Source organism: Esox lucius, chromosome 16 (genome assembly GCF_011004845.1).
Source record: "Esox lucius isolate fEsoLuc1 chromosome 16, fEsoLuc1.pri, whole genome shotgun sequence".
In the NCBI taxonomy this organism is placed as follows: Eukaryota; Metazoa; Chordata; class Actinopteri; order Esociformes; family Esocidae; genus Esox; species Esox lucius.
The window spans coordinates 11,755,021-11,779,939 of record NC_047584.1 but is presented as its reverse complement, the minus strand read 5'-3'; the positions used below and the strand labels follow the sequence as shown (position 1 = coordinate 11,779,939).

The 24,919-nt window shown below is 41.9% G+C and overlaps 1 protein-coding gene across 3 annotated transcripts in view; it reads right to left on the bottom strand.

Moving 5' to 3' along the window:
• Nucleotides 1-24,597, bottom strand: part of cacnb4a (calcium channel, voltage-dependent, beta 4a subunit) — a 38,516-nt gene extending 13,919 nt beyond the window's left edge. Inside the window, exons 1-3 of one of the 3 annotated variants that reach the window (XM_010879719.5) lie at nucleotides 24,301-24,597; nucleotides 23,371-23,454; nucleotides 423-542 (exon numbers count right to left, since the gene is read on the bottom strand). In XM_010879719.5, coding sequence (XP_010878021.3) covers nucleotides 423-542; nucleotides 23,371-23,454; nucleotides 24,301-24,441 — 345 coding nt within the window. In that variant the 5' untranslated portion in view covers nucleotides 24,442-24,597. Of the gene's footprint in view, nucleotides 1-422; nucleotides 543-14,293; nucleotides 14,662-23,370; nucleotides 23,455-24,300 lie in introns of those variants that run through there. The other 2 variants (XM_010879720.4, XM_010879721.4) reach the window with 2 other exon arrangements.
• Nucleotides 24,598-24,919: the final 322 nt, after the last annotated feature.

The following is a 24,919-nucleotide window of genomic DNA, read 5'->3' as shown; positions in this document are numbered from 1 at the left end:
CTTGTCAGTAACGTGAGGACGTATTGTTGTCATTTCCATGCCAGACCAGTCTCAGTCTCTATTGTTGAGATGAAGGAAAAATCGCTTTTTGGAATACATGGGTTTTCTTTTTGATCAGTTACCATTGAGCTACTTTAGACAACCCTATGTTGGTGATTTTTCTTTGTATGAGTTAAGTTCTGTGGTCACAATCTAACAGAAAAGAACAAAAAACCCTCTGCATTCCGACTTGTTCATGTCCACCATTCCGCAATGCAAGAGACTGGCTGAACACTGGCCCTCCTACAGTACAGCATTTCCCTCATCCCCGCCAGGTGGGACCTACTGTACTCCGGTGATGGAACCTACCATGTGTCTGTGATGGTACAGTAGTGAGACAGTAAGGCTTCACATTTGGACACACTGCATGTGGTCTGTCTCACCTTGGCCTTCTCCAGCTGTACAGCAGCCTGCTGCTCCTTTTCCAGCTTGCCTCCTGCCGGTTCCTCCTCCAGAGAGACATCGGAGTCAGATGGTCGGCTAGTGTAGGAATCAGCTGAACCCTGCAGGAGGACAGGATTATAAAGGTGAAACATTCTGGCCGTCGGACCCCCTTGGCAGGCGTCATCGCTGTTACTGGCACATTTCCCCTGGGCTTCCACAGGTCAGTTATTGTATTGAAGCGATACAAATTGCTACAAATTAAGGGAAAAACCAACATAAATAGATATGCGCTAATATTGCCAGAATATGTTGGGCCTAAAAGGCAGGTGTTAGCTGGATGGCATTCGTGAGTTACATGGCTGGGAATATGCCTCTCCGAGCAGGATCAAAGGAACCCTGATTAAACACAGTTTCCAAATACAGGAAGGTTTTGGAAGCCCACAGCTGGAGAGTAGAGAGCCGCCTGGCCACTCAGTTGAAGTGATCAAACTGAAAACCACATTAAGCAGAGAGAGTGGGAATAAAGAGAGAAAGGCGGGGTCAAGACTGGACGAGAAGGAACAGCTTCAGTCCGCCTTGGCAAATATTCTACATGTTGCAGCAGCTCTATTGGAGGGATGTGAAACCATCCTTCCACACTAAATTCCACAATGGATTCTAACTGATTAATACAATACAATACAATCTTCAGAAGCGACTTTGACAAAGCAACAGAAATCACTAAGGCATGGAAAAAGAATGAGGTCCCAACAACAAAAGCATGGCGCAGTGGGAGGAAGGGGAGTCATGTCTGAGTTACTTAAACTCCTGCCAAACGTGCCCCACCAATAACCGCTCTCTCAAAGTCACTGAGATCTCTTCTTCTAGCAACGGCTAACAAAATGAAGTGCAACGGTGCCTGCTTCGGCATGTATTTTCGTATGATGAAGTATGATTGGATGCTGATCTACTTAAAGTATATCTAGTATTCTTCCTATCCTCAAGCGTTTCCGGTTAGGTCATTACGGCTCAGGCTGAATGAAGCGGAGCGGACGAGTGTTACAACTTTGACGCAGTGCCAGTGCAGATTACCAACATGGTGTGGAGTTCAGTGTGGTTCGTCATTAAAACTTACACCAGATTCACTGGAAGACGCAGTGTGATGAATTCATCGAAAAGGTTCAAAGGCCGCTTGCTCCGGGTCTGCTGTCTCGTTTGGCCTTGTGCAACAAGGTTAATTAACCTTCAAGCGGCGTGCTACTTTAGTGCGGGATTGTTTGATTCCTAGATCAAAGAAGCCTATTGCTTATGCATTCAATAGTCCTTTCTCAGAAGAGCACAGGTCTGAATGGAATAAGACAATGAGAGACAGGGAGAAAAGGGGGAGACACGCAGATGAAGAGAGAAACAGGAAGAGAGACAGACAGAGAGGAGAAAAATAGAGAGAGAGACAGAGAGAGGGGGAGGAAAAGATAGTGTGTCCCTTCTGTTTGTGTTACTTCCCAGAGTGGGGGTGGGTTCTGTGGCTCACCCCTCACCCAGCCTCAGGCAGAGCCAGTCTCATGTCATTACGATCAGGAAAGCTGCCCCCCCCCCCCCCCCCCCCCCCCGATACCACACACTCAAACACACACACTCACACACACACACACACACACACTACTATCTCCCTTATTAGCAATGAGTCAGGGGTTGCTGGGAGAGAGCCCTTGTACAACACCCACCCACCCAGTCAAAACAGACAGAGGGAATGAGAGAGTGAGGAAGAGATAGAGGAAGATAGGGGGACAGCTGGTAATGAAAGAGAAGAGTAGGGGATCAGAATAAGGTGGGAGGAACAGAAAGTGAAGGCAGAGGGAGTGAGAAAAGCAGAGACAAAAAAGATATAAGCTGTCAGAGAATCAAATGTAACTGCATTTGTCACATGCTTAGTAAACAATAGGTATAAGTAATTTGAAATGAATACACTTAGGTATGTGCCAATTCAAACAACACCAAGTTCATAAGTAAGAGACAGGAATAGATAAGTACTAGAAGTTGGGGTTTGTGTACATACAGTTATGTCCAGAAATAATGGGACACTGACACATGTTTTGTTATTTTGGCTGTTTACCAAAATATATAAGTTACAGTTAAATAATGAATATGGGCTTTTTTAATCTCATAGGTCAGATTAAAAAAAAAAAATATCTAAAGATTTTTTTTTACGTAAAAAACTGTTTCAGTGCAATTAGCGGTATCATGGGGATTGTGTTGGGTGAAGTCATTTGTGTGACATAAGCATGAAAACCTGTCACGTAGTGATGTCACGTGAATGGCAGCTCCATGGCTGCTTCATCTTGGTGATTACATCGCAGCTACTGCCTCCTCACTGAAACCCAGCCAAACGGTCATCCGTATGAAAAGGAAGACCCTATCTTAGCTTTAATTTGAGGGTATTCACATCCAAATTGCAGGAAGGGTTAAGGAATTACAGCTCTATAATATGTAGCCCCCTCTTTTTGAAGGGACCAAAAGTAATTGGACAATTGACCCAAAAGCTGTTTCATGGACAGGTGTGGGCTATTCCTTCATTATTTCAAAATCCATCAGTGAAATAGCAGGACCATTTGGAAAGGCCAAATCAACAGTTTGGTACATTCTGATAAAAAGAAAACACACTGGTGAGCTCTGCAACACAAAAAGGCCTGGACGTCCACGAAAGACAACAGTGGTGGATGATCATAGGATCCTTTCCAATCCCCTACACAACATCCAGCCAAGTGTAGAACAATCCCTTGAATTAGAGCTAAAAGTCTGCACTTCAATTGCATCTCGGTTTTTTCATTTCAAATCCATTTTGGTAGCGTACAGAGGCAAAATTATGAAAATTGTGTCAGTGTCCAATTGTGTCAGTGTCCAAATAGTATAAACTACCATTCAAATGTTTGGGGTCACTTAGAAATGTCCTTGTTTCTAAAAGACATGCACATTGTTTGACCATTAAAATAACATCAAACTTATCAGAAATACAGTGTAGAAATTGTTACTGTTGTAAATGACTATTGTAGCTGGAAATTGCTTATTTTTAATGGAATATCTACATAGGCATACAGAGGTCCATTATCAACAACCACCAGTTCTGTGTTCCAATGGCACGTTGTGTTTGCTAACCCAAGTTGATCGTTTTTAAAGACTAATTAATCATTAGAAAACCCTTTGGTGATTATGTTAGCAGAGCTGAAAACTGTTATAAAATAAAAACTGGCTTTCTTTAGACTTGTTCAGTTTCTTCAGCATCAGAGTCTGTCGATTGCAAGCTCAAAATGTCCAGAAACAAACAACTTTTTTTTCAGTCTATTCTTTTTCTGAGAAATGAAAACTATTCCATGCCAGAATTTGCCAAGAGACTGAAGATTTTGTTTACAATGTGTACTACTGCCTTCACAGCACAACACAAACTGTCTCTAACCAAAAGAGAAAGAGGAGTGGGAGGCCCCGGTGCACAACTGAGCAAGAGGACAAATACATTAGTGTCTAGTTAGAGAAACAGATAAATCACAGGTCCTCAACCGGCAGCTTCATTAAATAGTACCCACAAAACACCAGTCTCAACCTCAACAGTGAAGACGCAACTCCAGGATGTTGGCCTTCTAGGCAGGGTTCTTCCTCTGTCCAGTGTCTGTGTTCATTTGCCCATCGGGCCAGTCTGAGATATGGCTTTTTCTTTGCAACTCTGCCAAAAACTCTGCCAAAAAGTGCTTTTCTGTAAACAAAATTTAAAAGAGCAGTCGCCATTTTTAAGTGACCCCAAACACCTGAATGGTACTGTATGTGGGTGTAAGGTGACTGGATGGATAACACACAGAAACAGCAGCATGTTTCTAAAAGGGTGTGTGTATTCCTGTCCCGCATCAGTATGCACGCGCGTACAGGTTATGTGTGAATGACTGAGCGTGCGTGCTAGCGTGCGAGCGTGCAAGCGGCTAGTGTCAAGCGTGCACACGCATGAAGAAGGACAAAGAAAGAGACAGAGAGAGAGACACAGCTTCACAAGCCACTCAGACACACCAAGAGCATGCAGCGAAGCCTTAAAATGCCTGCACACACCGCCTGGTGTGAGGGGGCGGAGGACTCAGAAGGGGGGCCGAGGGGACTCTATTTCGGGCCTCCTGACGAAGGTGCTGCGAGACGTTAGCAGCGCCGGTGACGACGATCCCATTAACAGCGCGGCGCACAACTGGCATCAGTCGGCCCTGGGTCTCAAAGCGGGATTTTGCTAAAGAGAGGATGACAAGGCACATTCCCATTCGATTAGAACGAACTCTCCCTGGGAGAGTTCCTTCCAATCCCCGGCCTTGAAACCCGGTCGACACACCGCGTGTGTCCTGGGCTTTATAACGACCGCAACTTCTGCTGTCCGTCCGCTTCCCCCGTCGCACTGTAAACAGGCTCCCCAGCTCCGGCCCTTGACCTCTTTCAAAATGAGTCCGTGTCTTTATCGTTTTCCCATGCCGCGTGAAGAACTCCTGCTACGGCTCTGCACAGTGAGGTGTATGGAGCTTCGCAGGCTTGAGGACCCACAGTAAATACAGTGGATATAAAAAGTCTACACACCCCTGTTAAAATGCCAGGTACTTGTGATGTGAAAGAATGAGACAAAGATAAATCATGTCAGAACTTTTTCCACCTTTAACGTGAACAATTCAATTGAAAAACAAACTGAAATCTTCGACGGGGAAAAATGAAAAATAAAAACCTTGCAATAACCTGGTTGCATAAGTGTGGCTGCTCTTGAAAAAGACAGTGTGGTTGTTGCAAGGAGCCCAACACAACAATACTTGAACAAAAATTAGCTGCATGGTCAAGTTGCCAGAAAGAAGCCTTTAGTGTTCCAGTGCCACAAAAAAACATGGTTACCATATGCTCGACAACAACTGGACACGCCTCACAGCTTCTGGCACACTGTAATTTGAAGTGACAAGACCAAAATAGAGCTTTATGGTCACAACCTTAAGCGCTATGTTTGGAGAGGGGTCAACAAGGCCTACAGTGAACCGAATACCATCCCCACTGTGAAGCATGGTGGTGACTCACTGATGTTTTGATGAATGCAGCATGTTATCAGAAAATACTGGCAGACAATTTGCATTCTTCTGCACGAAAGCTGCACATGGGACGCTCTTGGACTTTCCAGCATGACAATGACCCTAAGCACAAGGGCAAGTTGCCCCTCCAATGGTTACATCAGAAAAAGGTGAAGGTTCTGGAGTGGCCATCACAGTCTCCTGACCTTAATACCATCAAGCCACTCTGGGGAGATCTCAAACATGCGGTTCATGCAAGACAACCAAAGACTCTGCATGACTTGGAGGCATTTTGCCAAGACGATATGGCAGGTATACCACATGCAAGAATTTAGGGCCTCATAGACAACTAATACAAAAGATTGCATGCTGTCATTGATGCTAAAGGAGGCAATACACATTATTAAGAAATAAGGGTATGCAGACTTTTGAACAGGGATCAGTTAATTTTTTTCCATTCTGTTATAACCTGCAGTTGAATATGAATCCCATAAGAAATAAAAGACAGGTATTTTGCCTGCTCATTCATGTTTTCTTTACAAATTGCACATACAGCTCTGGAAAAAATTAAGAGACCACTGCACTTTTTCTTTCCTTTCCAAAAAAGTTGAAAAGGAATGTTTTGAATGAGGAACGAAAGCGTTCAATTTGCAGTGGTCTCTTAATTTTAACCCTTCTGTTCCTCACTCAAAACCTTCATTTCCAACTTTTTGGGAAGAAAAGAAAAAGGTGCAGTGGTCTCTCAGTTTTTCCAGAGCTGTATTTTACCAATTCTCCAAGGGTACCCAAACCTTCTAGCACAACTGTAGTGTTATGTAGATACCATATGAGGTCATGCCTCTGGCCTATTTTCCATAGGGGCTGGTGGCGCAGGGCCTTTCTTCACAGTACTGAGTAAAGCAAGCAGAGGATGTTGTAACGTGGCACAGTATCATGTTTCTCTGTGTATCAGCGGTGAGCATAATACCCAGGAAAAACACTGAAAGCTATTCTTTCATGGAAAAGGGGTTTCTACGATTCTCTCGTCTTTTCACTTGACAAAAAAGTCAGTTATCATCACCTATATTGATAGTCACCTGTATCAATGTCATTCACGAATAAAAGGAAAACAAATGTTGTTGTGCCATGAAATGAAATAGGTTTGGCAGTGTAAAGTTCATCTTCAGTCTCGCTAGCAATTGCTCAATTCTTATGACTATTCCAAGTAGTAAGTTAATAGATACTAGTAAAGCTATTGGCTAATAAGCAGTTACAACGGCCAGTGGAAAAAGCCATACAATTCATAGATGCTATTTTAGGTTGAAGTAAACTTAATAAGAAACGTTAGTCGGTTTAACACAATGCTTAATGGTGAGTAGCGAAATATTCAAACTGTTGAGTAGCGAAATATTCAAATATTCAAAACTATTCAAACTAAGCTAGTTTGAATATATTCAAATATATACTAGCTTATGGGTGTAGTGTTAATTAAAGACACAGCCTGTCACATGGCAGACCCCAGCGAAGGCAACACCAATCCAGCCAGGGCAACAACATCCATTCATTCTAATCGCATGCCACATGAGTGAGAAATGCTGTGGCAGACAATAAACGTATTACTATTAATACTATAACTATTTGGTTCTGTTATAAACCGAAATTATCATCATTGTGATCTTACAGAAACGAACTCAGTTTGAATCTAACTTATAAAACAAGCCACATTCGCCAGAGTAGTCTGTTCTCTATAAGCAGAACATACACAGTAAACATGTGTGCAAAAGCTTCAGGATCTTTAGTGCGATGATCCTGTAAAATATAGATCCACAGTCACTCCTGAAAATAAACAACCCATCAATCTATCCTGTGCTGTGTCCCAATGGGTGTTCTGGTTTTCAGGGGAAATGGAAAGCAAGTCTGTGACGTGGCTTCTGCTTTTGGAAGTGAACAAGGAGACAGTGTCTGAACTTTTCCTTCTCATACAGGACTGGCTGAACAGTGCAGAAGAGGAACACCCGCTATGATTCATTCTGGATGGATAAAATATATTCTAAAATAATTATGAACGGTGGTGTAGATTCTGGGGGAATAGGTAGTTGGGGGCTATTTCTGTTTTGGGTTAGATTAGATTTTCTTTGTTTTTCTGTTTGCATTCTATTTAGTTTTAATTAAGCTGAATAAACAATCTTTTGATATTTCTATTCAACTGATAATATAATTATAATAATACACGCTCAAAATGATTTTCCCTCAGATTCTGTACTGTTGTTTCTTTTGTTGTTCTTGATAACATTATTTGAAATGTTCAAAGCTCCCACTACTCAGTTTCTTCCAATAAAGACCAATAGGTGGGTAAACCAGTTTCAGTGTGTTACTTCAGCCCAACCTCTCCCATCCTCTGCTACAAACCAAATGGACCCAGATTCCTCTCCTCTCCATGGCTGCTGAGGCAAAATATAACAAGCATTTCTGCCCTTCTTCCACACTATCAATAAATTACATTTATTCACTTGTTTCCCTGAGAGAGGTGAAAGAGATAAAAAATCAGCAGCCTTTCCCATGCAGTCATGTTTCATCAAAATGGAACCAGTGGTGAGATATCACAAGTTCTTAACTTACATACATGAGTGCATGTTAACTAATGGGTGGAAACAGATCCATAGTCCATCCTCACTTGCAATGTGGGGAAAAATAATTTGTACACCTTTCACAAAGGACTGTCTCTAAAACTAGACTTTAAAATGAATAGCCTTCCCTTATACATTTAAGCAACAGTGTGTCACTTTACTGGTAGACAACCTGCCCTGTGGTTCAGCAGAAAGTGAAGTTATTTTACAAAGCAACATTCACTGAATTCAGTCAGCCAATCAGTCCACTTTGGAACATTATACAAGCCAGCCAGCCGGTCTGTCTTTCCATTACTTCAGACTCAGCAATACCGGAGAGTATGAGGGAGGCATCACTACTGAGGGAGGATGAGGTAGACTTAGCCCTATTGGGGAAGGATGAGGGAGACAGCCCTACTGAATCGGAAAACTAAGTCCTACTGAGAGCAGATGGGGAGACGTATTCCTACTGAGAGAGGATGGAGTGACTTATTCCAACTGGGAGAAGATTGGGAGACTTATTCCTACTAGGAGAGGATGGGGAGACTTAACCCTATTGAGGAAGGATGACAGAGACTTAACCCTACCGAAGGAAGATGGGGGAGACTTGACCCTACTAAGGGAGGATCGGCAGGCTTAGCCCTACTGAAGGATAATGAGGGGTGCTTATCCCTACTGATAGTGACTAGGGGAAGATTGGTAAGTAACTGGGATGTCACGGTCTTGGAAAGAACCAAAGAATGTAAAGAACTTGTAAACCCACAGGAAGACTATATTTAAATGGCATACTGACCACATGTCTAATATCAGTTAACACTAATATTAAAACTATATTACCAGTCTGTCATAAACTACTTAGAAATATTAAACAAACTGTTTATAAATGGTTTATATATGGTTTATTACAGACTCATTGTCCAATAATATAATTCCACTAAATTAAAAGGTACACAATAACTTGATCACCATTTTTTAGTAAGGATAAAACATTTCAGAACAAATAGTGGCCTGCCATTTGTTTGCCGTTCAGTTGCCTCCTTAATGGAATTAGGCATTACCCACCAGTTAACATCAAACCACATGTTCCCTGTTTTTACATTTATGCTCTCAGTTTGCGAACCACAGCGAGCACTGTGTTCAGAGTGAACTAAGCTAGTTACTCTCAGCAGTAAAACGGTACCGCTTTAGAAAAAGTTACAAAAAATATGCAGATAATAATGACAAATCAAGTCTAGTTACTTTTTTAAACCCACCAAAATCCAATGAGGCAGTTATGTTATCGCCAGGCACCAGCAGTAAAGATCAAATGTATTGCTGTGGGAATCTTTCCATTATTACAAATAACTATTATTTACTACCTTATTGTTGAGACACTAAGAAGTAAGGGACAAGACAGCCAAACGACACCCCACATCATATACAGCACACCACACTGTCCAATGCGCATCAAGTCAGCACAAAAAGATGAACAGTATTTCTGCATGAGAACAATGCAGGCACCAGAACAGCACACTGCGTGCAGCCGCGGCCAACGTCTGAATAAACCCTTTCTGCATGTTGATGCATTTTCAGAAAAGAAAAAACAAACACCAACTCCTACAAGGTAGGCGACATTTTCGGAAAAGCCAATCTCAAATCAGCTGTATGAATACAGGGAAGAAGTGAAGATTAGAACCGAAATGTGATATCTGTCGGTGCCTCTTGACACAGGGCAGGAAGAAGTGCTCGTCTGACGCACGCCAGAGTGACATGCTGGAAAATGTTTTGGTCACAGGCCGCCTTGCGTTGACCCCCATCACCAGGCGAGCCAACACCGAAAAAATACATAGCAGCTAAAAACTATGCACACGCGTCATGTGAATCATCTTTACATTTCAAAACGCATGGCCACTTTCTTATGTTCCACATGGGTCCTAAATGCATCTAAATATACATTTTAAATATATTGCATCAAGATTCACACACTTCTAGGTCACTAGGCTGTTATCTATGAGCGTCAAGGAGGCTTGGCTTGAGTTTATCAGGCAACACTCATGACTTGCTCAGTGCTCCAAGCCCTTGCTGATCCCAGTCAGCCTGAAACTCTCAGAACACCTCCTGTGTCCTCTGACTCTACCAATACAAAGACTTCATTCTGGATCACTTCATATCCCCGATCACCTTAATAGTAAATATGATGTTTGATGTTCTGATACTAGATAAACTACAAACCCGATTCCAAAAAAGTTGGGACACTGTACAAATTGTGAGTAAAAAAGGAATGGAATAATTTACAAATCTCATAAACGTATATTTAATTCACAACAGAATATAGATAACATACCGAATGTTGAAAGTGAGACATTTTGTACTGTCATGCCAAATATTGGCTCATTTTGGATTTCATGAGAGCTACACATTCCAAAAAAGTTGGGACAGGTAGCAATAAGAGGCTGGAAAAGTTAAATGTACAGATAAGGAACAGCTGGAAGACCAATTTGCAATGTATTATGTCAACTGGCAACATGATTGGGTATAAAAAGAGCCTATCAGAGTGGCAGTGTCTCTCAGAAGTCAAGATGGGCAGAGGATCACCAATTCCCCCAATGCTGCGGTGAAAAATAGTGGAGCAATATCAGAAATGAGTTTCTCAGAGAAAAATTGCTAAGAGTTTGAAGTTATCATCATCTACAGTGCATAATATCATCCAAAGATTCAGAGAATCTGGAACAATCTCTGTGCGTAAGGGTCAAGGCCGGAAACCATACTGGATGCCCGTGATCTTCGGGCCCTCAGATGGCACTGCATCACATACAGGAATGATACTGTAATGGAAATCACAACATGGGCTCAGGAATACTTTCAGAAAACATTGTTGGTGAACACAATCCACCGTGCCATTCGCTGTTGCCGGCTAAAACTCTATAGGTAAAAAAATAAGCCGTATCTAAACAAGATCCAGAAGTGCAGGTGTTTTCTCTGGGCCAAGGATCATTTAAAATGGATTGTGGCAAAGTGGAAAAGTGTTCTGTGGTCAGACGAATCAAAATGTGAAGTTCATTTTGGAAAACTGGGACACCATGTCACCCGGACTAAAGAGGACAAGGACAACCCAAGTTGTTATCAGCGCTCAGTTCAGGATCCTGCATCTCTGATGGTATGGGGTTGCATGAGTGCGTGTGGCATGGGCAGCCTACACATCTGGAAAGGCACCATCAATGCTGACAGTTATATCCAAGTTCTAGAACAACATATGCTCTCATCCAGATGTCGTCTCTTTCTGGGAAGACCTTGCATTTTCCAACATGACAATGCTAGACCACATACTGCATCAATTACAATGTCATGGCTGCATAGAAGAAGGATCCGGGTACTGAAATGGCCAGCCTGCAGTCCGGATCTTTCACCCATAGAAAACATTGGGCTCATCATAAAGAGGAAGGTGCGACAAAGAAGACCTAAGACAGTTGAGCAACTAGAAGCCTGTTATAGACAAGAATGGGACAACATTCCTATTCATAAACTTGAGCAACTTGTCTCCTCAGTCCCCAGACGTTTGCAGTCTGTTATAAAACGAAGAGGGGATGCCACACAGTGGTAAACATGGCCTTGTCCCAACTTTTTTGAGATGTGTTGATGCCATGAAATTTAAAATCAACTTATTTTTCCCTTAAAGTGATAAATGTTCTCAGTTTATGTTGTATTCTGAATAAAATATTTAAATTTGAAACTTCCACATCATTGCAATCTGTTTTTATTCACAATTGTACAGTGTCCCAACTTTTTTGGAATCGGGTTTGTATACTAGAATGAGGATCAAAGCCAGACAGACAATTACATTTCTTGCTCTACAAGACACTGTGGCTGATCCCAAAAAAAAGGTCATTTATTTTAATAAAACTGACATTTTGGGAAATGTGTTTTCCCTGTATGATGATCCCTGGTCTTACAGCCTTATTGCTGAGTGGGGGAAAAGTCGAATTCATGTTTCAGCCAGAATGATAGTATGTGTGCTGCATTTCAGAAGAGAGCTATGGCTTATACACACTTATACACACAAAATCCAGAAACCATTTCCTCGCCAAATGAATAATAGTATTGACTGTTGAACTATTGCCGATGCTCACATTACTATATCAATATACTATATTATGTTTCACAAAGGGGTCAGATCCTGACCACCTTGCTCTGGGGAGAAAAAGCAAGCTTGCAGATACTTCAGTGCAATCCACTCTGTATTGTGTATCATCTCACTAATGAAGATGGCAGCCATCCCTAAACCCTCACCCTGCCCTTCCCTAAACCCCCACCCAGCCCCTCCCTAAATCCTCACCCTGCCCTTCCCTAAACCCCCAACCAGCCCCTCCCTAAACCCTCACCCTGCCCTTCCCTAAACCCCCACCCAGCCCCTCCCTAAACCCTCACCCTGCCCTTCCCTAAACCCCCACCCAGCCCCTCCCTAAACCCTCACCCTCACCCTGCCCCTCCCTAAACCCTCACCCTGCCCCTCCCTAAACCCTCACCCTCATCCTGCCCCTCCCTAAACCCTCACCCTGCCCCTCCCTAAACCTACCACCCTGCCCCTCCCTAAATCCACTGCCCTGCCCCTCCCTAAACCCCCACCCTGCCCCTCCCTATACCCCCACCCTGCCCCTCCCTAAACCCCCACCCTGCCCCTCCCTAAATCCACTGCCCAGCCCCTCCCTAAACCCACTACACTGCCCTTCCCTAAACCCTCACCCTGCCCTTCCTAAACCCTCACCCAGCCCCTCCCTAAACCCTCACCCTGCCCTTCCCTAAACCCACTACACTGCCCCTCCCTAAACCCTCACCCTGCCCTTCCCTAAACCCCCACCCAGCCCCTCCCTAAACCCTCACCCTCACCCTGCCCCTCCCTAAACCCTCACCCTGCCCCTCCCTAAACCCCCACCCTGCCCCTCCCTATACCCACCACCCTGCCCTTCCCTAAACCCCACACTACCCCTCCCTAAATCCACTGCCCAGCCCCTCCCTAAACCCCCATCCTGCCCCTCCCTAAATCCACTGCCCAACCCCCAATATTCAAGGCATATTTTTTAAAACAAGAGGTATATTCTAGCTTGTTAAGAAAAACATACTTTATTTTAAGGATGGTAGAGTTTCTAACTGTAAAATAAGATAAATATATTTTTTGCAGTGCACCTATACCCCCAACCCTGCCCCGCCCTGAACCCCTCACCCTGAGCCTCCCTGAACCCCTCACCCTGAGCCTCCCTGAACCCCTCACCCTGAGCCTCCCTGAACCCCTCACCCTGCCCCGCCCTGAACCCCTCACCCTGAGCCTCCCTGAACCCCTCACCCTGCCCCTCCCTGAACCCCTCACCCTGCCCCTCCCTGAACCCCTCACCCTGCCCCTCCCTATACCCCTCACCCTGCCCCTCCCTAAACCCCCCCTCCTGCCCCTGTTACACCTTCACCCAGCCCTCTCCAACCTGATCCAGCCCCTATCAAAACCCCCCACCCTCCCTTACCTCCAGCCACATCCATCCAGCTACTACCTACAACCACCCTGTCCCACCCTAAAGCTCAACCAGACCCTCCCAATTCCCCCCACCCAGCCCCACCCTCCACCAATCCCTTCTGAGCCCCTCCCTACAACCCACCAACCGTGCAGGCTAGGGCTCTGCTGGTGTCAACACACACCTCCAGACGCGTTCACACAAACACACACATAAAACACACTGAGTTACACAAGACCTTGTCCAGGCGTGTTAGACAGTATACAGAGAGCCCGGTAAGTACTGATCTGAGGATGCTCAATGATATGGAATGAAGGGTTCCTCTAGCCTGTTCTCAGTGGCGACCATAACCATATCAACCTTGGATAACCACACAGAGAGCCAGAATCATGCCGGGAACTGACCGTAGTGCAGAGAACCAAGAGGTTAGTGCAGTTTGTAGGTGACGGTGAAACGGAGACACATGAATCCCTCCCCTCCATTTCCTTTCCTTCCCCCATGATCCACCCACCTCCCTCTCCCCACTCCCCGGAGGAACACAGTCCACACTGAGTCTCCAGCCTCCTCTGACCCTGCGTGGTCTGTCTATCAGAACACTATGTTTGTGTGTTTGCATGCTCAGCCAGTGCCAACTGCTTGGTTATTTCTCTCACCTCTCACACACACACTACACACACGCACACACACACACACAATGAGAAAATAACAGCGCAGGCAGTTAATACTGCTTACACCGTCTCCTCCTCCACAACCCCGTACTCACCGCCTCCGAGTCTTCGAATCCATGTAGGTACAAATTATCGTACATGGACGTTAGATATTCCAACAAGCACCTCTTGACGAATTGACGAAAACAGTAGGAATGGATTGAAGCACCAGCACCACAGACTGACTAATGGGGGTTACATTCCTTCTAGGTAGAGAACAACCACATGAAAACAGAAATTAGAAAAGGGTGGAGACCCTGATTCACTGGTGAATGGTGAATGTGATGCTTTTGCCTCAAGCTTCAAATGTTCCTTATTCCGTTATAAGGCTACGCAGAGCTTCGGTTATCCCCAAAGGCTGCTGTCCAGATTCAGACCTGGCATTTTATCTGCCTTCCTAAACAGAGAGCAGGAGACCAGAGTCAACTGTTCCTCAATCACAGGCTGATGACAAAGCAGGGAGGCAGGCTGCTGATTGGCTGCTTCATGCTCCAGTCAGCTTGGTCGGGCATTCTCTCTGATGGTGGAGAAGCAAGAGCAGAGGAGGACAGGAGAGAAGAGTGTGTAGCTTAACAGGAGCAGCCTTTCCTCTACTCTTTTGACATTGGTCTCTTGTATGTCTCTACCAGTGTCTTATACTGTCTGGTGTATCCTATCCATCTCTCTCTCCTACTCTTACCAAATTCAAGGGTGCTTTGTTTTCAAGGGAAATGCATTTAAATCACAAAGCAAGTAAGAAAAACCAAACAAATAATGTTCCTAGGTTGATGTGTTTTTCCCTCTAAATGTGGACAAATACTAAATAATTTCGTAAAATTGAAGAAAGAACTTGGTCTTAGTCAAGGAGATTAACCTTTATAAACAAGCTGAAAATATATGAACTTCTCGCTTATGTAAATGTTGTCGGTGCGTTGCTCACAGCATCATTAGCAGGAAAGATCAATGAAATGTGTCCAATTTTATATTGTTACTAAGTATGTATGTATTTATCTTACAGCAGAAAGGTGACAAAGGAGGTTGTATCATGAAATCCATAGTACAAATAGGCTCCCAGCCGTTTATGATGCATTAACAGGTGTTTGCTGCATTCACTTTGGGGTTGGAGATAGGAGCTATGAACGTTTTATAATGGCTAATGCCATGCCTGCTCTCTGTGGCTTCCCATTTCCCACATGTGACATAATTCCCCCTCCAAGCTCTATTGACTGCTCCTTGCTTATGGACTCTCCTCTTCAGCTCACCCCACAGGTTTTCAATTGTGTTTAGGTCAGGGGACTGTGACAGACATCGCAAAAGCTTGATTCTGTGGTCAATGAGATTTGGATGAGATTTGGATCACTGTCCTGCTGTGATGAGCTTTGGATCACTGTCCTGCTGGAAGATTCCAACAATTACCCCGATTTTGGTATATAATCTCCTGATACTGTACATCCATGATGCCATGCAATATAAACAGGTTTCCGGGTACTTTGAATGCCAAACAGCTCACAAAATCATATATCTACCACGGTTCTTCAGAGTGGGGAGTCGTCTTTGTTCTGCATGAACATCCCTCTTTTTACAGCAAACCCACCACAGGTGTTTCTGGCTAAAAAGCTATTTTTTTGTCTCATCTGACCATATTATCCTTTTCCAATTCAATTCAAAATGAAATGTTGATATATATGTCTTAATGACAGTAGGCTTTCTTCTTGCAATACCTCCATTTAGCTTGTTGGCATCGATATTTTTTTATATTGCCGTGAACTAGCTCAGCAACATTTTGTTACATTTCATTTGAACATTCTCCGAGCTTTCCCGTGTTTATAAATAAATAAGGGAACCATATTCCAAGTGAAACAAGAAGTCTGAGGTGACCACAGTTCTTAAACGGTTCTTAACTAAAATGATGGTATATTTGTTTATAACAAGAGTGGCTAGGAATCGTGACACCAATGTTTATGAGAAAAATGTTTATTTCTTTATTTAGAATTCCTTTTTAAACAATTTTAGCACATTCAAAGGTTTGATTTTGCTTCTATTTTAATTGTAAGTTGATGAAAAACAATGACAACAATACTGAAGGCCACTGTAACTATGGGCATTCTATTGACCTATTGACCTTGCTTGCCATCACTGTCTCTCCAGAGTACTAAGACACCACATGGATGGAGTTCGAACAGACCCATGCCCGTATGGCTATCGAAAAGAAAAGACAGAATAACACATCCACTGGGGGATGATAGGCAGCACAAATATCAGGTTAATTACCTTTTTTCCCCCAATCAGACGCCCCAGAATGGCTGTGGTGAACCTCCAGGCGATTCTTTTTAGACCACCTGAGGCGCATAGTACGTGGATAAATAACGCTATGCAAGACTCCCTAACAACCACAAACAAGAAAATGTAAGTATTTACAATTGTGACTCTGGATAAAAGAGTCTAAATGACTTAAACCAACAAAAGCTGTAACAAAAGCTGTAACAAAAGCTGTAACAAAAGCTGTAACAAAAGCAGTAACAAAAGCTGCAACAAAAGCTGCATTGCAAGTAGAAACAAGCGATGGACAAAGTCTTTGAAAACTTTTTATATGCATCCCCTGACTTGAGCCTTTCCACAAATCTATCTCATAGATCTTCGGAAAGTACCTTTCAGCCCTTAGTGTATTCTTTGCTTTGAGTTTCACTACTAAGCAGTGGAGTCTTCTATGAATAACAGCTTTTATTCTGAACTAATCAAAGTCACCATAATTGATCACAGAGGGAAGACAATTAGCTTGATTTGTGATCTGGAAGTTGGTTGGATATACCTCAGCAAAATTTGAATTGTTATTCTAAACAGGGGGTGTTCACTAATCCAAATAGGGTATTTTACTGTTTTCATTTTAATTAATGTTCTGGGTTAAAAAAAATCCACATGGATATTATTTGGTACTAAGTGGAAATAAAGCCAGAAATAGTTTGAAAGGTTGCATTCCCAAAGAGAACAAAACTGGGAGGTACCTATCCATATAAAAATGTGAGGTTTGGTATTGGTTAACCTATTTATTGGTTAGACAGACATAAAGATCATTGTCATTTCTTACTATAATTACAATTTTCTTTTTGTCACAAATAATGGGTACATTCGGGTGGTAAGCCAAATGTAGCCAACTCTAAACAGATGTTGTGGTTTTCTTCTAGCAAGGTTCAGGTCAACGTGGCAGTGTTGCCATTGTTTGCAAAGGTTTTTCTTTACAATGTTGAAAATAAATATATCATGATTTGACTGCGGGTCAAAACTTCATGTCCTTTGATCATCCTGTATTTCTGAAGTTCATCCAGTCAACATGTTGATGCAGTTTGGATTTGCATTTGAATTTCGGTGCAGATAACGCACTCATACTGTATACAGTACACTGGAAAATGAATTACAATGTCTACAAAAAGCTGCTGAACATCAAAGCCAAATCATACAAGCCTTGACCTCTCTCTCCTAACAAATGGAGGCCTGCTGAAAAGACTACTGAAGAGGCATACGCACACAAAAACACAAACACACACAGAATCATGCCATACGTGAATAATAAAAAATCTATCGTGACCTGTGATAATTGAATGGACTTGACCTGTGGTAATTGAATGGAGTTGATCTGTGGTAATTGAATGGGGTAGATCTGTGGTAATTGAATGGAGTTGATCTGTGGTAATTGAATGGAGTTGATCTGTGGGAATTGAATGGACTTGATCTGTGGGAATTGAATGGACTTGACCTGTGGTAATTGAATGGAGTTGATCTTGTTGTGTTCAGTGTGTTACAAGGTTCTATACAGTTTTGTGGACACTGTGGAACCATAAAACATATACCCCTTAGTCTACATGTTCACTACGTCAAAGGAATTGTAGTGAAGGAAAGGGTCAATAATATATATATATATATATATAAACAAAAGCCAAATTAAATGGAATTAGTGACTAACACATGAGTATTTTATTTATTATATTTATTTTTTATTTATTTTCTATATAGAGACATGTTCATATTACATGTATATTTTGAATAATTTCTGTTTCCATTTCAATAAATGTATAGATTTGCTAACTTTTCCCTTTCTTTTCCCTTTCTATTCAAATGAATACACAACACATTTGTAGGGATTAATAGAGCTCCTTTCTAAAGACATTGCAGAAGACTGAAACAACATCGCCCTCTACTGTTGAAGAGACTAATACCAGGTTAATTTGCTACAAACTGGTAATCTTGTAGTCTGAAAAAAGGATAGATTAAACCCCCAGGCAAAAAACTATGTATTTCTTCATACTGGATATCTTATAAAATGTTTATAGGAACCTATCCTATAGAATAATTTTTAGGCTTTTGTTAAATCATTTTATATAAGATACAATCCTATAAAATATTTACTAGACTTTCCTTACAGGATATTTATCCTACAGAATTTTTATCCTATAGCATGGTTCCAAGTCATGATGGAAAATCCTAGAGGATTTTTTTTTTACTAGGGCACGTCCTACCAAACTGCCTTTTAGGATATTTGGGAAGAAGAGGAGGATCTATCATTTCCACATCCACAAGCCTCTGAGGAAAACCCATGAGACTTCTCTTCAGTGATCCCTTCAGTTATGGTTGCCCATCTGTTTCACTAGCCTCATCTAATACGATGGACATGCAAAGCTTCATGTGTTTATATATGTATACAAACATATAATCCATATAGAATACACAAACAGTATTCTAAGGCGTGAGGTTATACCTACAGTCCTTTGCTGCAGCAAGTAAGCTCTGAAAGTGTTCTGAATGAAAATAGCACTGAGAGTGTTCTGAATGAAGTAGCACTGAGAGTGTTCTGAATGAAAGTAGCACTGAGAGTGTTCTGAATGAAGTAGCACTGAGAGTGTTCTGAATGAAAGTAGCACTGAGAGTGTTCTGAGTGAAAGTAGCACTGAGAGTGTTCTGAATGAAAGTAGAACTGGGAGTGTTCTGTAGCTGTCCTAAATAGACGTCTCATCCATCCCATTGTGTTTGAGCTGCAGACTGTCAGGTGTCAGTCAGGATAGGACCCTTTCGTTCAGGCTCTGAGATTAGGAGTCTTTTATTAGAAGGTGAGCAACAAAGTCATAATTTTTCAGGGTTTTCTGCTGATGCGCTGGTACAGGGAGAGTGAGGACGGGACTTAAAGGTGGGTGAGAAAGGATGAGAAATGGACTGCTCTGTCCAGAGATTCAAGAAGAAATATCTGCTCCACAGTCAGATAGGTGACCTACATAAGAGAAATCCACTGTAGGAATCAGCGCCTTGTAATGGCCTAGCTACAGATGCTGCTGCCAAAGATTTTTTCAAAAGTACCTATTGGGAATAAGCTGCCATTTGGGTCATACCCACTGAGAACTAGAAAGGCAATTAAATCTCAGACAGTATTAAGTGGATTACACAAAAGCGGCACTGCTTCACTTCAACACAAAATTAGATTTCCTTTTTGTTCCTGTGGTGAATGAATTTAAAATCCATTCAATTAAAATGTTTAAACATGAATGCTCCCCTTCCTACTCAGTCAAGGCTTTAACCTTGGAGGATTCTGTGATAAATGATCGAATCCTTGTCTAAAAGAGTTTTAAAAGTGTCAGAGGTGGCTGGCGTCTATGTCAGGTCACTACTGATTTAGGTAAAGGAGCTGCAGAAAACACAGCACAGTATACTGATCCCAACTTGAGAAAGGGTTTAAATTAGTGATTTACAGCATGTGAGTCGGCACTGAACTTAACCAAAGATCTGCTGCTGAACAGGGCTTTCTTAAACACTTTAATACAGTCATATATCTGGCTGGTTGTCAAAAAGGCTCAGCCAGTGATGCGAATTGTGCAAATCCTTTTCATTCAGACTATAAAACAACTTCTCAAATCCACGAAAGCAGCTCTCTGCCAGTCTACCACCCTGGTTTCACTTGGAATAAAATTCTCATACAATACTGGTGCATGGCTTCTTGCAAGGTCACTTTGCAGCTTGTTTTGGACTGTACACAGCGTGCTCAGCTTTCCCCTTTCCTGTATTTCAGTAAAGAGGGACATTTGAGGTAAACATTGAGAAATGGCTAAAGGACAGAACCCAGAGGTCCCGCCAGAGTTAAGGGAAAGACTGGAACACAGAGATATTCCCATAGAACTGGAATTACTAAATCAAATTCTTTAACTATCCGATCCCGAACAGTGAACATCCGTCTACAGAAGACGCACATGCAAACTTCTACCATGTGGAGATTGGGGGAAAACACATAACTATTGCCTTGACAGTCTGAATCATTCCCGTTATTAAATATTTTAATCAAAATGCCCACTACCTCTTCCTCTGCCTTTTGGCTCTGTCTTCACTTTGTCCTTTTCCTCTCTAAACCCTCCATGAAACACATTTCACTTTGATTAGACTGAACCCTATCTTTTTGCGTAGCCCTAACCACCTATCTCTTCTATCAAAAAACACCCAGTACAGTGACAGGAATGACAGAGGAGGCAATCCCTGGCCTGAACAGGTTGGCTGCCAAAGGACTAGTACAGAAACCTTATTGGGGAAATGCGCAAGAGGGTCCAAGATACAGATCTGCATCTCTTGGCTCAGTGCGATGCTCATCCCTTGCTAACCTTAATGCCTTGATCCCTGGTTGTGAGCCCACTCTCACAGAGTGTCTTAGGAGGAGATTGGATGTGGACAAAAAACAGTGTACAGGGATGTCACTTCTAAAGCTGACCCATTTGTACAGGTGCAAAACAGGACAAATGCAAGCAAAATTCATTCAACCTTTTTGAAGGCAATAAAGATTCAAAAAGGGGATTTTCCCCCCATCAGAACAGTAGCATTGAAATGACCACCGAAGAGATCCCAGATCATACCGTAAGTAGATCCCCACTATATCCCTCCACTCTGGAAAGATTCACTAGACACTCAGCACAAATGTTGCCTCTAACATCCATCTACATACTCTCATGAGGGCCAACAGAGGTAGGTCAGACAGGTGCTGGTGTGTGTGGGTGTGTGGGCATCATGGTGTGTATTTTGAATGAATACTGCATGTCTTGTACATGACATTGCTGACTTGTTAGAAAAAGTACATTCCCTCTAATGTTATTAATCTTAAGCTTGTGGTACAAATGTATTCTACCAATTCCTCATACAGATTCCTTCTTGTAATTGGCAAAAAGCCTGAAATGCCCATTTGCCAGAAATAACTGGATAAGATTGACTGTTTGAGATTGAACAAAACTGCAAACTGAATCGACTGTGCTCCACTTTCAAACCAAACATTTAAATTATTAATAATGTTGAATAAGTATGGTAACAACATTAAATGAAGCAAATTGAGACTCTCTGCCTATCCAGACAGCATCAAAAACCTGAAGAACTACAGTATGGGAAGTAACCCGTCAACCATGTGGCACTACGTAGCGCAACCTGTACAACTTTACAACAGCCCTTACCCTTATGTAGGCATTAAGAAGCCTTAATAAAAACTGCATATGATATAATATCCATCACTTTCATTGCTGTCAGCTAATCCCACTGGTCCTGAAAAGCTATCATGTATTTTGTTCATTTAAATGAAACATAAAAACGTCTGACCTGATTTGTTAGGCTTGAGTATGAACACGGACACACCCACACGCAGGCACTCTTTCAGTGACAGGCCAGCCTACTGACAGAGAAAAGCATAACAAAGGTAGCCAATAACATTCAGGCGTCCTTGTGTTGCTGAATGGCCCTGATGAAAAGCAGTTCCCTAGGAAACCCACTAGTTTAGAGTCAAGCAGCAAATTGGTTTCCTCAGGATTATGAAATAATGATTTAAATTAAAATAACTATTTTGCATTTGTCATACAGTTGAATGCAGGCTTTAAGGAACCTATGTCCAGAACAATATGTCACAGTCCTTCATAATAAATAATGCATTTAGTGAATACAGAGAGTGAGTACAGGTACAATGAGAGGCTGTCAGTTCCCAATCACACTTGAATCCAAACCATAGGCTGTCTGTGCAGAGGTGACAGGCCCAGCCTGAAGTTGTCTATTCTCAGAATAATGCAACCATTCTGAACCATTCAGATGATACATTTTGCACAGGATGACCTACATTTGTTAGGGTTGCAGTACAGACACAATATACATACATTATTCATTGAATTTACGTGTACGTAATTTAGCTCAAACTTCGAGAGCGACTTACAAAATGTATCAAAATGTGCATTCGTCTTCAGATAGCAAAGTGGGACAACCACAAAAAACAATAATAGTGACTGCAATTTACACAATGAGGTAGCTATCAGGAAAGGCTTTGCTAGAAGATACAGACATATCTGTACATATATACATATCTACATATATAAATATATATATATATATATATATATATATATATATATACACATAGTACCATTCACTTGAATGGGTAAGTGTGTCCAAACACTGGTACTATATATTATATTATATTATAAACCAAGTGGTTTGAATCCTGAATGCTGATTGGGTGATAGCTGTGGTAAGCCATAAGGAACGAGAGGATGTGGCCAATATACCACAATCCCCTGTGATGCCATATTGCTCTTATAAACCAATTTCAAATGCAATTAGATCAGCAAAAAGTGATGTGATGTCATACCCATGCTATGGTCTCACACCATCCAGCTGTCAATCAATCAGCATTTGGGATTCAAACCAGCCAGTTTATAAGAGACCATATACCACGGGTATGACATCACATCGCTTTTTACTGCTGTAATTGCATTGGTAACCGGTTTATATGAGCAATAACTTATCTCTGGGGTATGTGAGATATTTCCAATATACCATGGCTAAGTGCAGTGTCCATGCACTCCGCAATGCGTTGTCCCTAAGACCAGCTCTTAGCTGTAGTACATTGGCCATATATTAACCCCCATGAGCCTTATTGCTTACATATATTATTATTATAAAATAATAATGAAAACCATTACCAAAGTAGCAGAAAACAGTATCTTATGAGCAATGGGATTGAAATGGGATACTATGATTAAGGGGAACTGTGTAGTAAGTAATGCTATAATATATTTTACAGCAACATAATAATGACCGTTCGTAATGGCTTTGTATTTGTGTACTAATGTCTTTTTCTAGGTTCCCATTGTGTTGTTCTCACCTGTCTGAGAATGAAACTGGTAGAGGTGGTGCTTCCGTCTGACCTCTTTAGCCGGCTACGTCTGGAATATGTCCCTCTGTTCACCTGAGGAAGTACGGTACATTTACACACAGCATTCGCACTGTAAGCAAACGACTACAAGAGACTCTGTCTTCAAATTCACATTTACATTGACACATTTCTGCCTAGCCAAAAAAAACGATGTAGTTCTTGGAATATTTATGTCACAGGTTGACTATGTGCTGAACATAGATGCTTTGATATAGGTCTACATGAGTGAGTCATGTGTTTAGTCAGCCTGTCCTCTGTATGAATGAATTATTAAATACTCTATTTCGAACCACATTAATCCCATTCATTTACATTCTAAAACTTCACAATGCACATTTATTATGATCAATACAGTAGGATGACTATGTTGACCTATGAAGGCAAAATGCAATAACAATGTAAAAGAAATGTAATGCAAAATCTTTCTTAAAAATGCAATTCTTGGTATTTGTATAAAATCTATCTTTATTACATCAAAGCAAGCGGACAGTAGAGGATATTTCACAAAACATTTAACGATTCATGATAGTTAATGATAGTCTGGCTTATATATATTGTGTCGGGAGACAAACTACACCACATTGATGAAACAATATAACAGGCCATTAAAGCAGTTCAGAGATATTTTACCAAATTCACAGTACTGCGTTTAGCCCTTGCATGGCAGAATGAGTGTGCTTTTTTGTTATCAACTTTCTATGGGTAGCTCCAAATAGCATATTTCCCTCATTTTGGTGCAGTGGAGCACTTGTCCCAGCCTAGAACAATTTTAATTTAATATCATTAAAATATGAATTGAATTAAAACTCAGTTTATTTTATTTTTTTCTTATGTTTTTATAGCAGCAGTGAAAGGACAGTGCATAATGCGGTACTTCACCTTCTGAAGTGCGTCGCCAGCACCATGACGAGTATAGATGTGCCGGGACATCTCCGCCAGTTCGTCGGTCCATGGCGGGGGCTGTCTCTCTGTCCCGGTCCATGGCAACTGCTGTTGCGGTTGTTGAATTGGTTCCTCCATGTTTGCACCGTTGTTTACAAACTGCCAACAGAGAAGTGGGAAAGTGCTTCCAGTGCTAAAGCGCTTTCTTGGTAGAGCGTGAATGAAACTGCCTGCCCGTGTGCAGTGTTTTACTGTATATGCTGCTGTTGTAGGATGGAAACTAGCGAAGGGTCGTTTGCGAGCGAACGGCTCTAGTTGAACGGCTCCTTTCAGTGAATGTTGGGAACCGAATCGCATTGGTGAAAGGAGACGTTAATTTTGCTCTTTAATTCCCTATTTTTTATGTTCAAACAACGATTATTTGCCAATTACGTAAAAACGTATTCAATAAAAATTGTAGCCTATAACTGCACTGCACAAATCGTATGAAAATCGCGTCTTTTTTTCCACGCGCATTTTTCATGTAGGACAATGTAAAGTCAGAGAAAAACAGCAGCCGATCTATAGGGACATGTAAGATATAACCTATTTGAAAATGCATTTCACGGTCTGACAA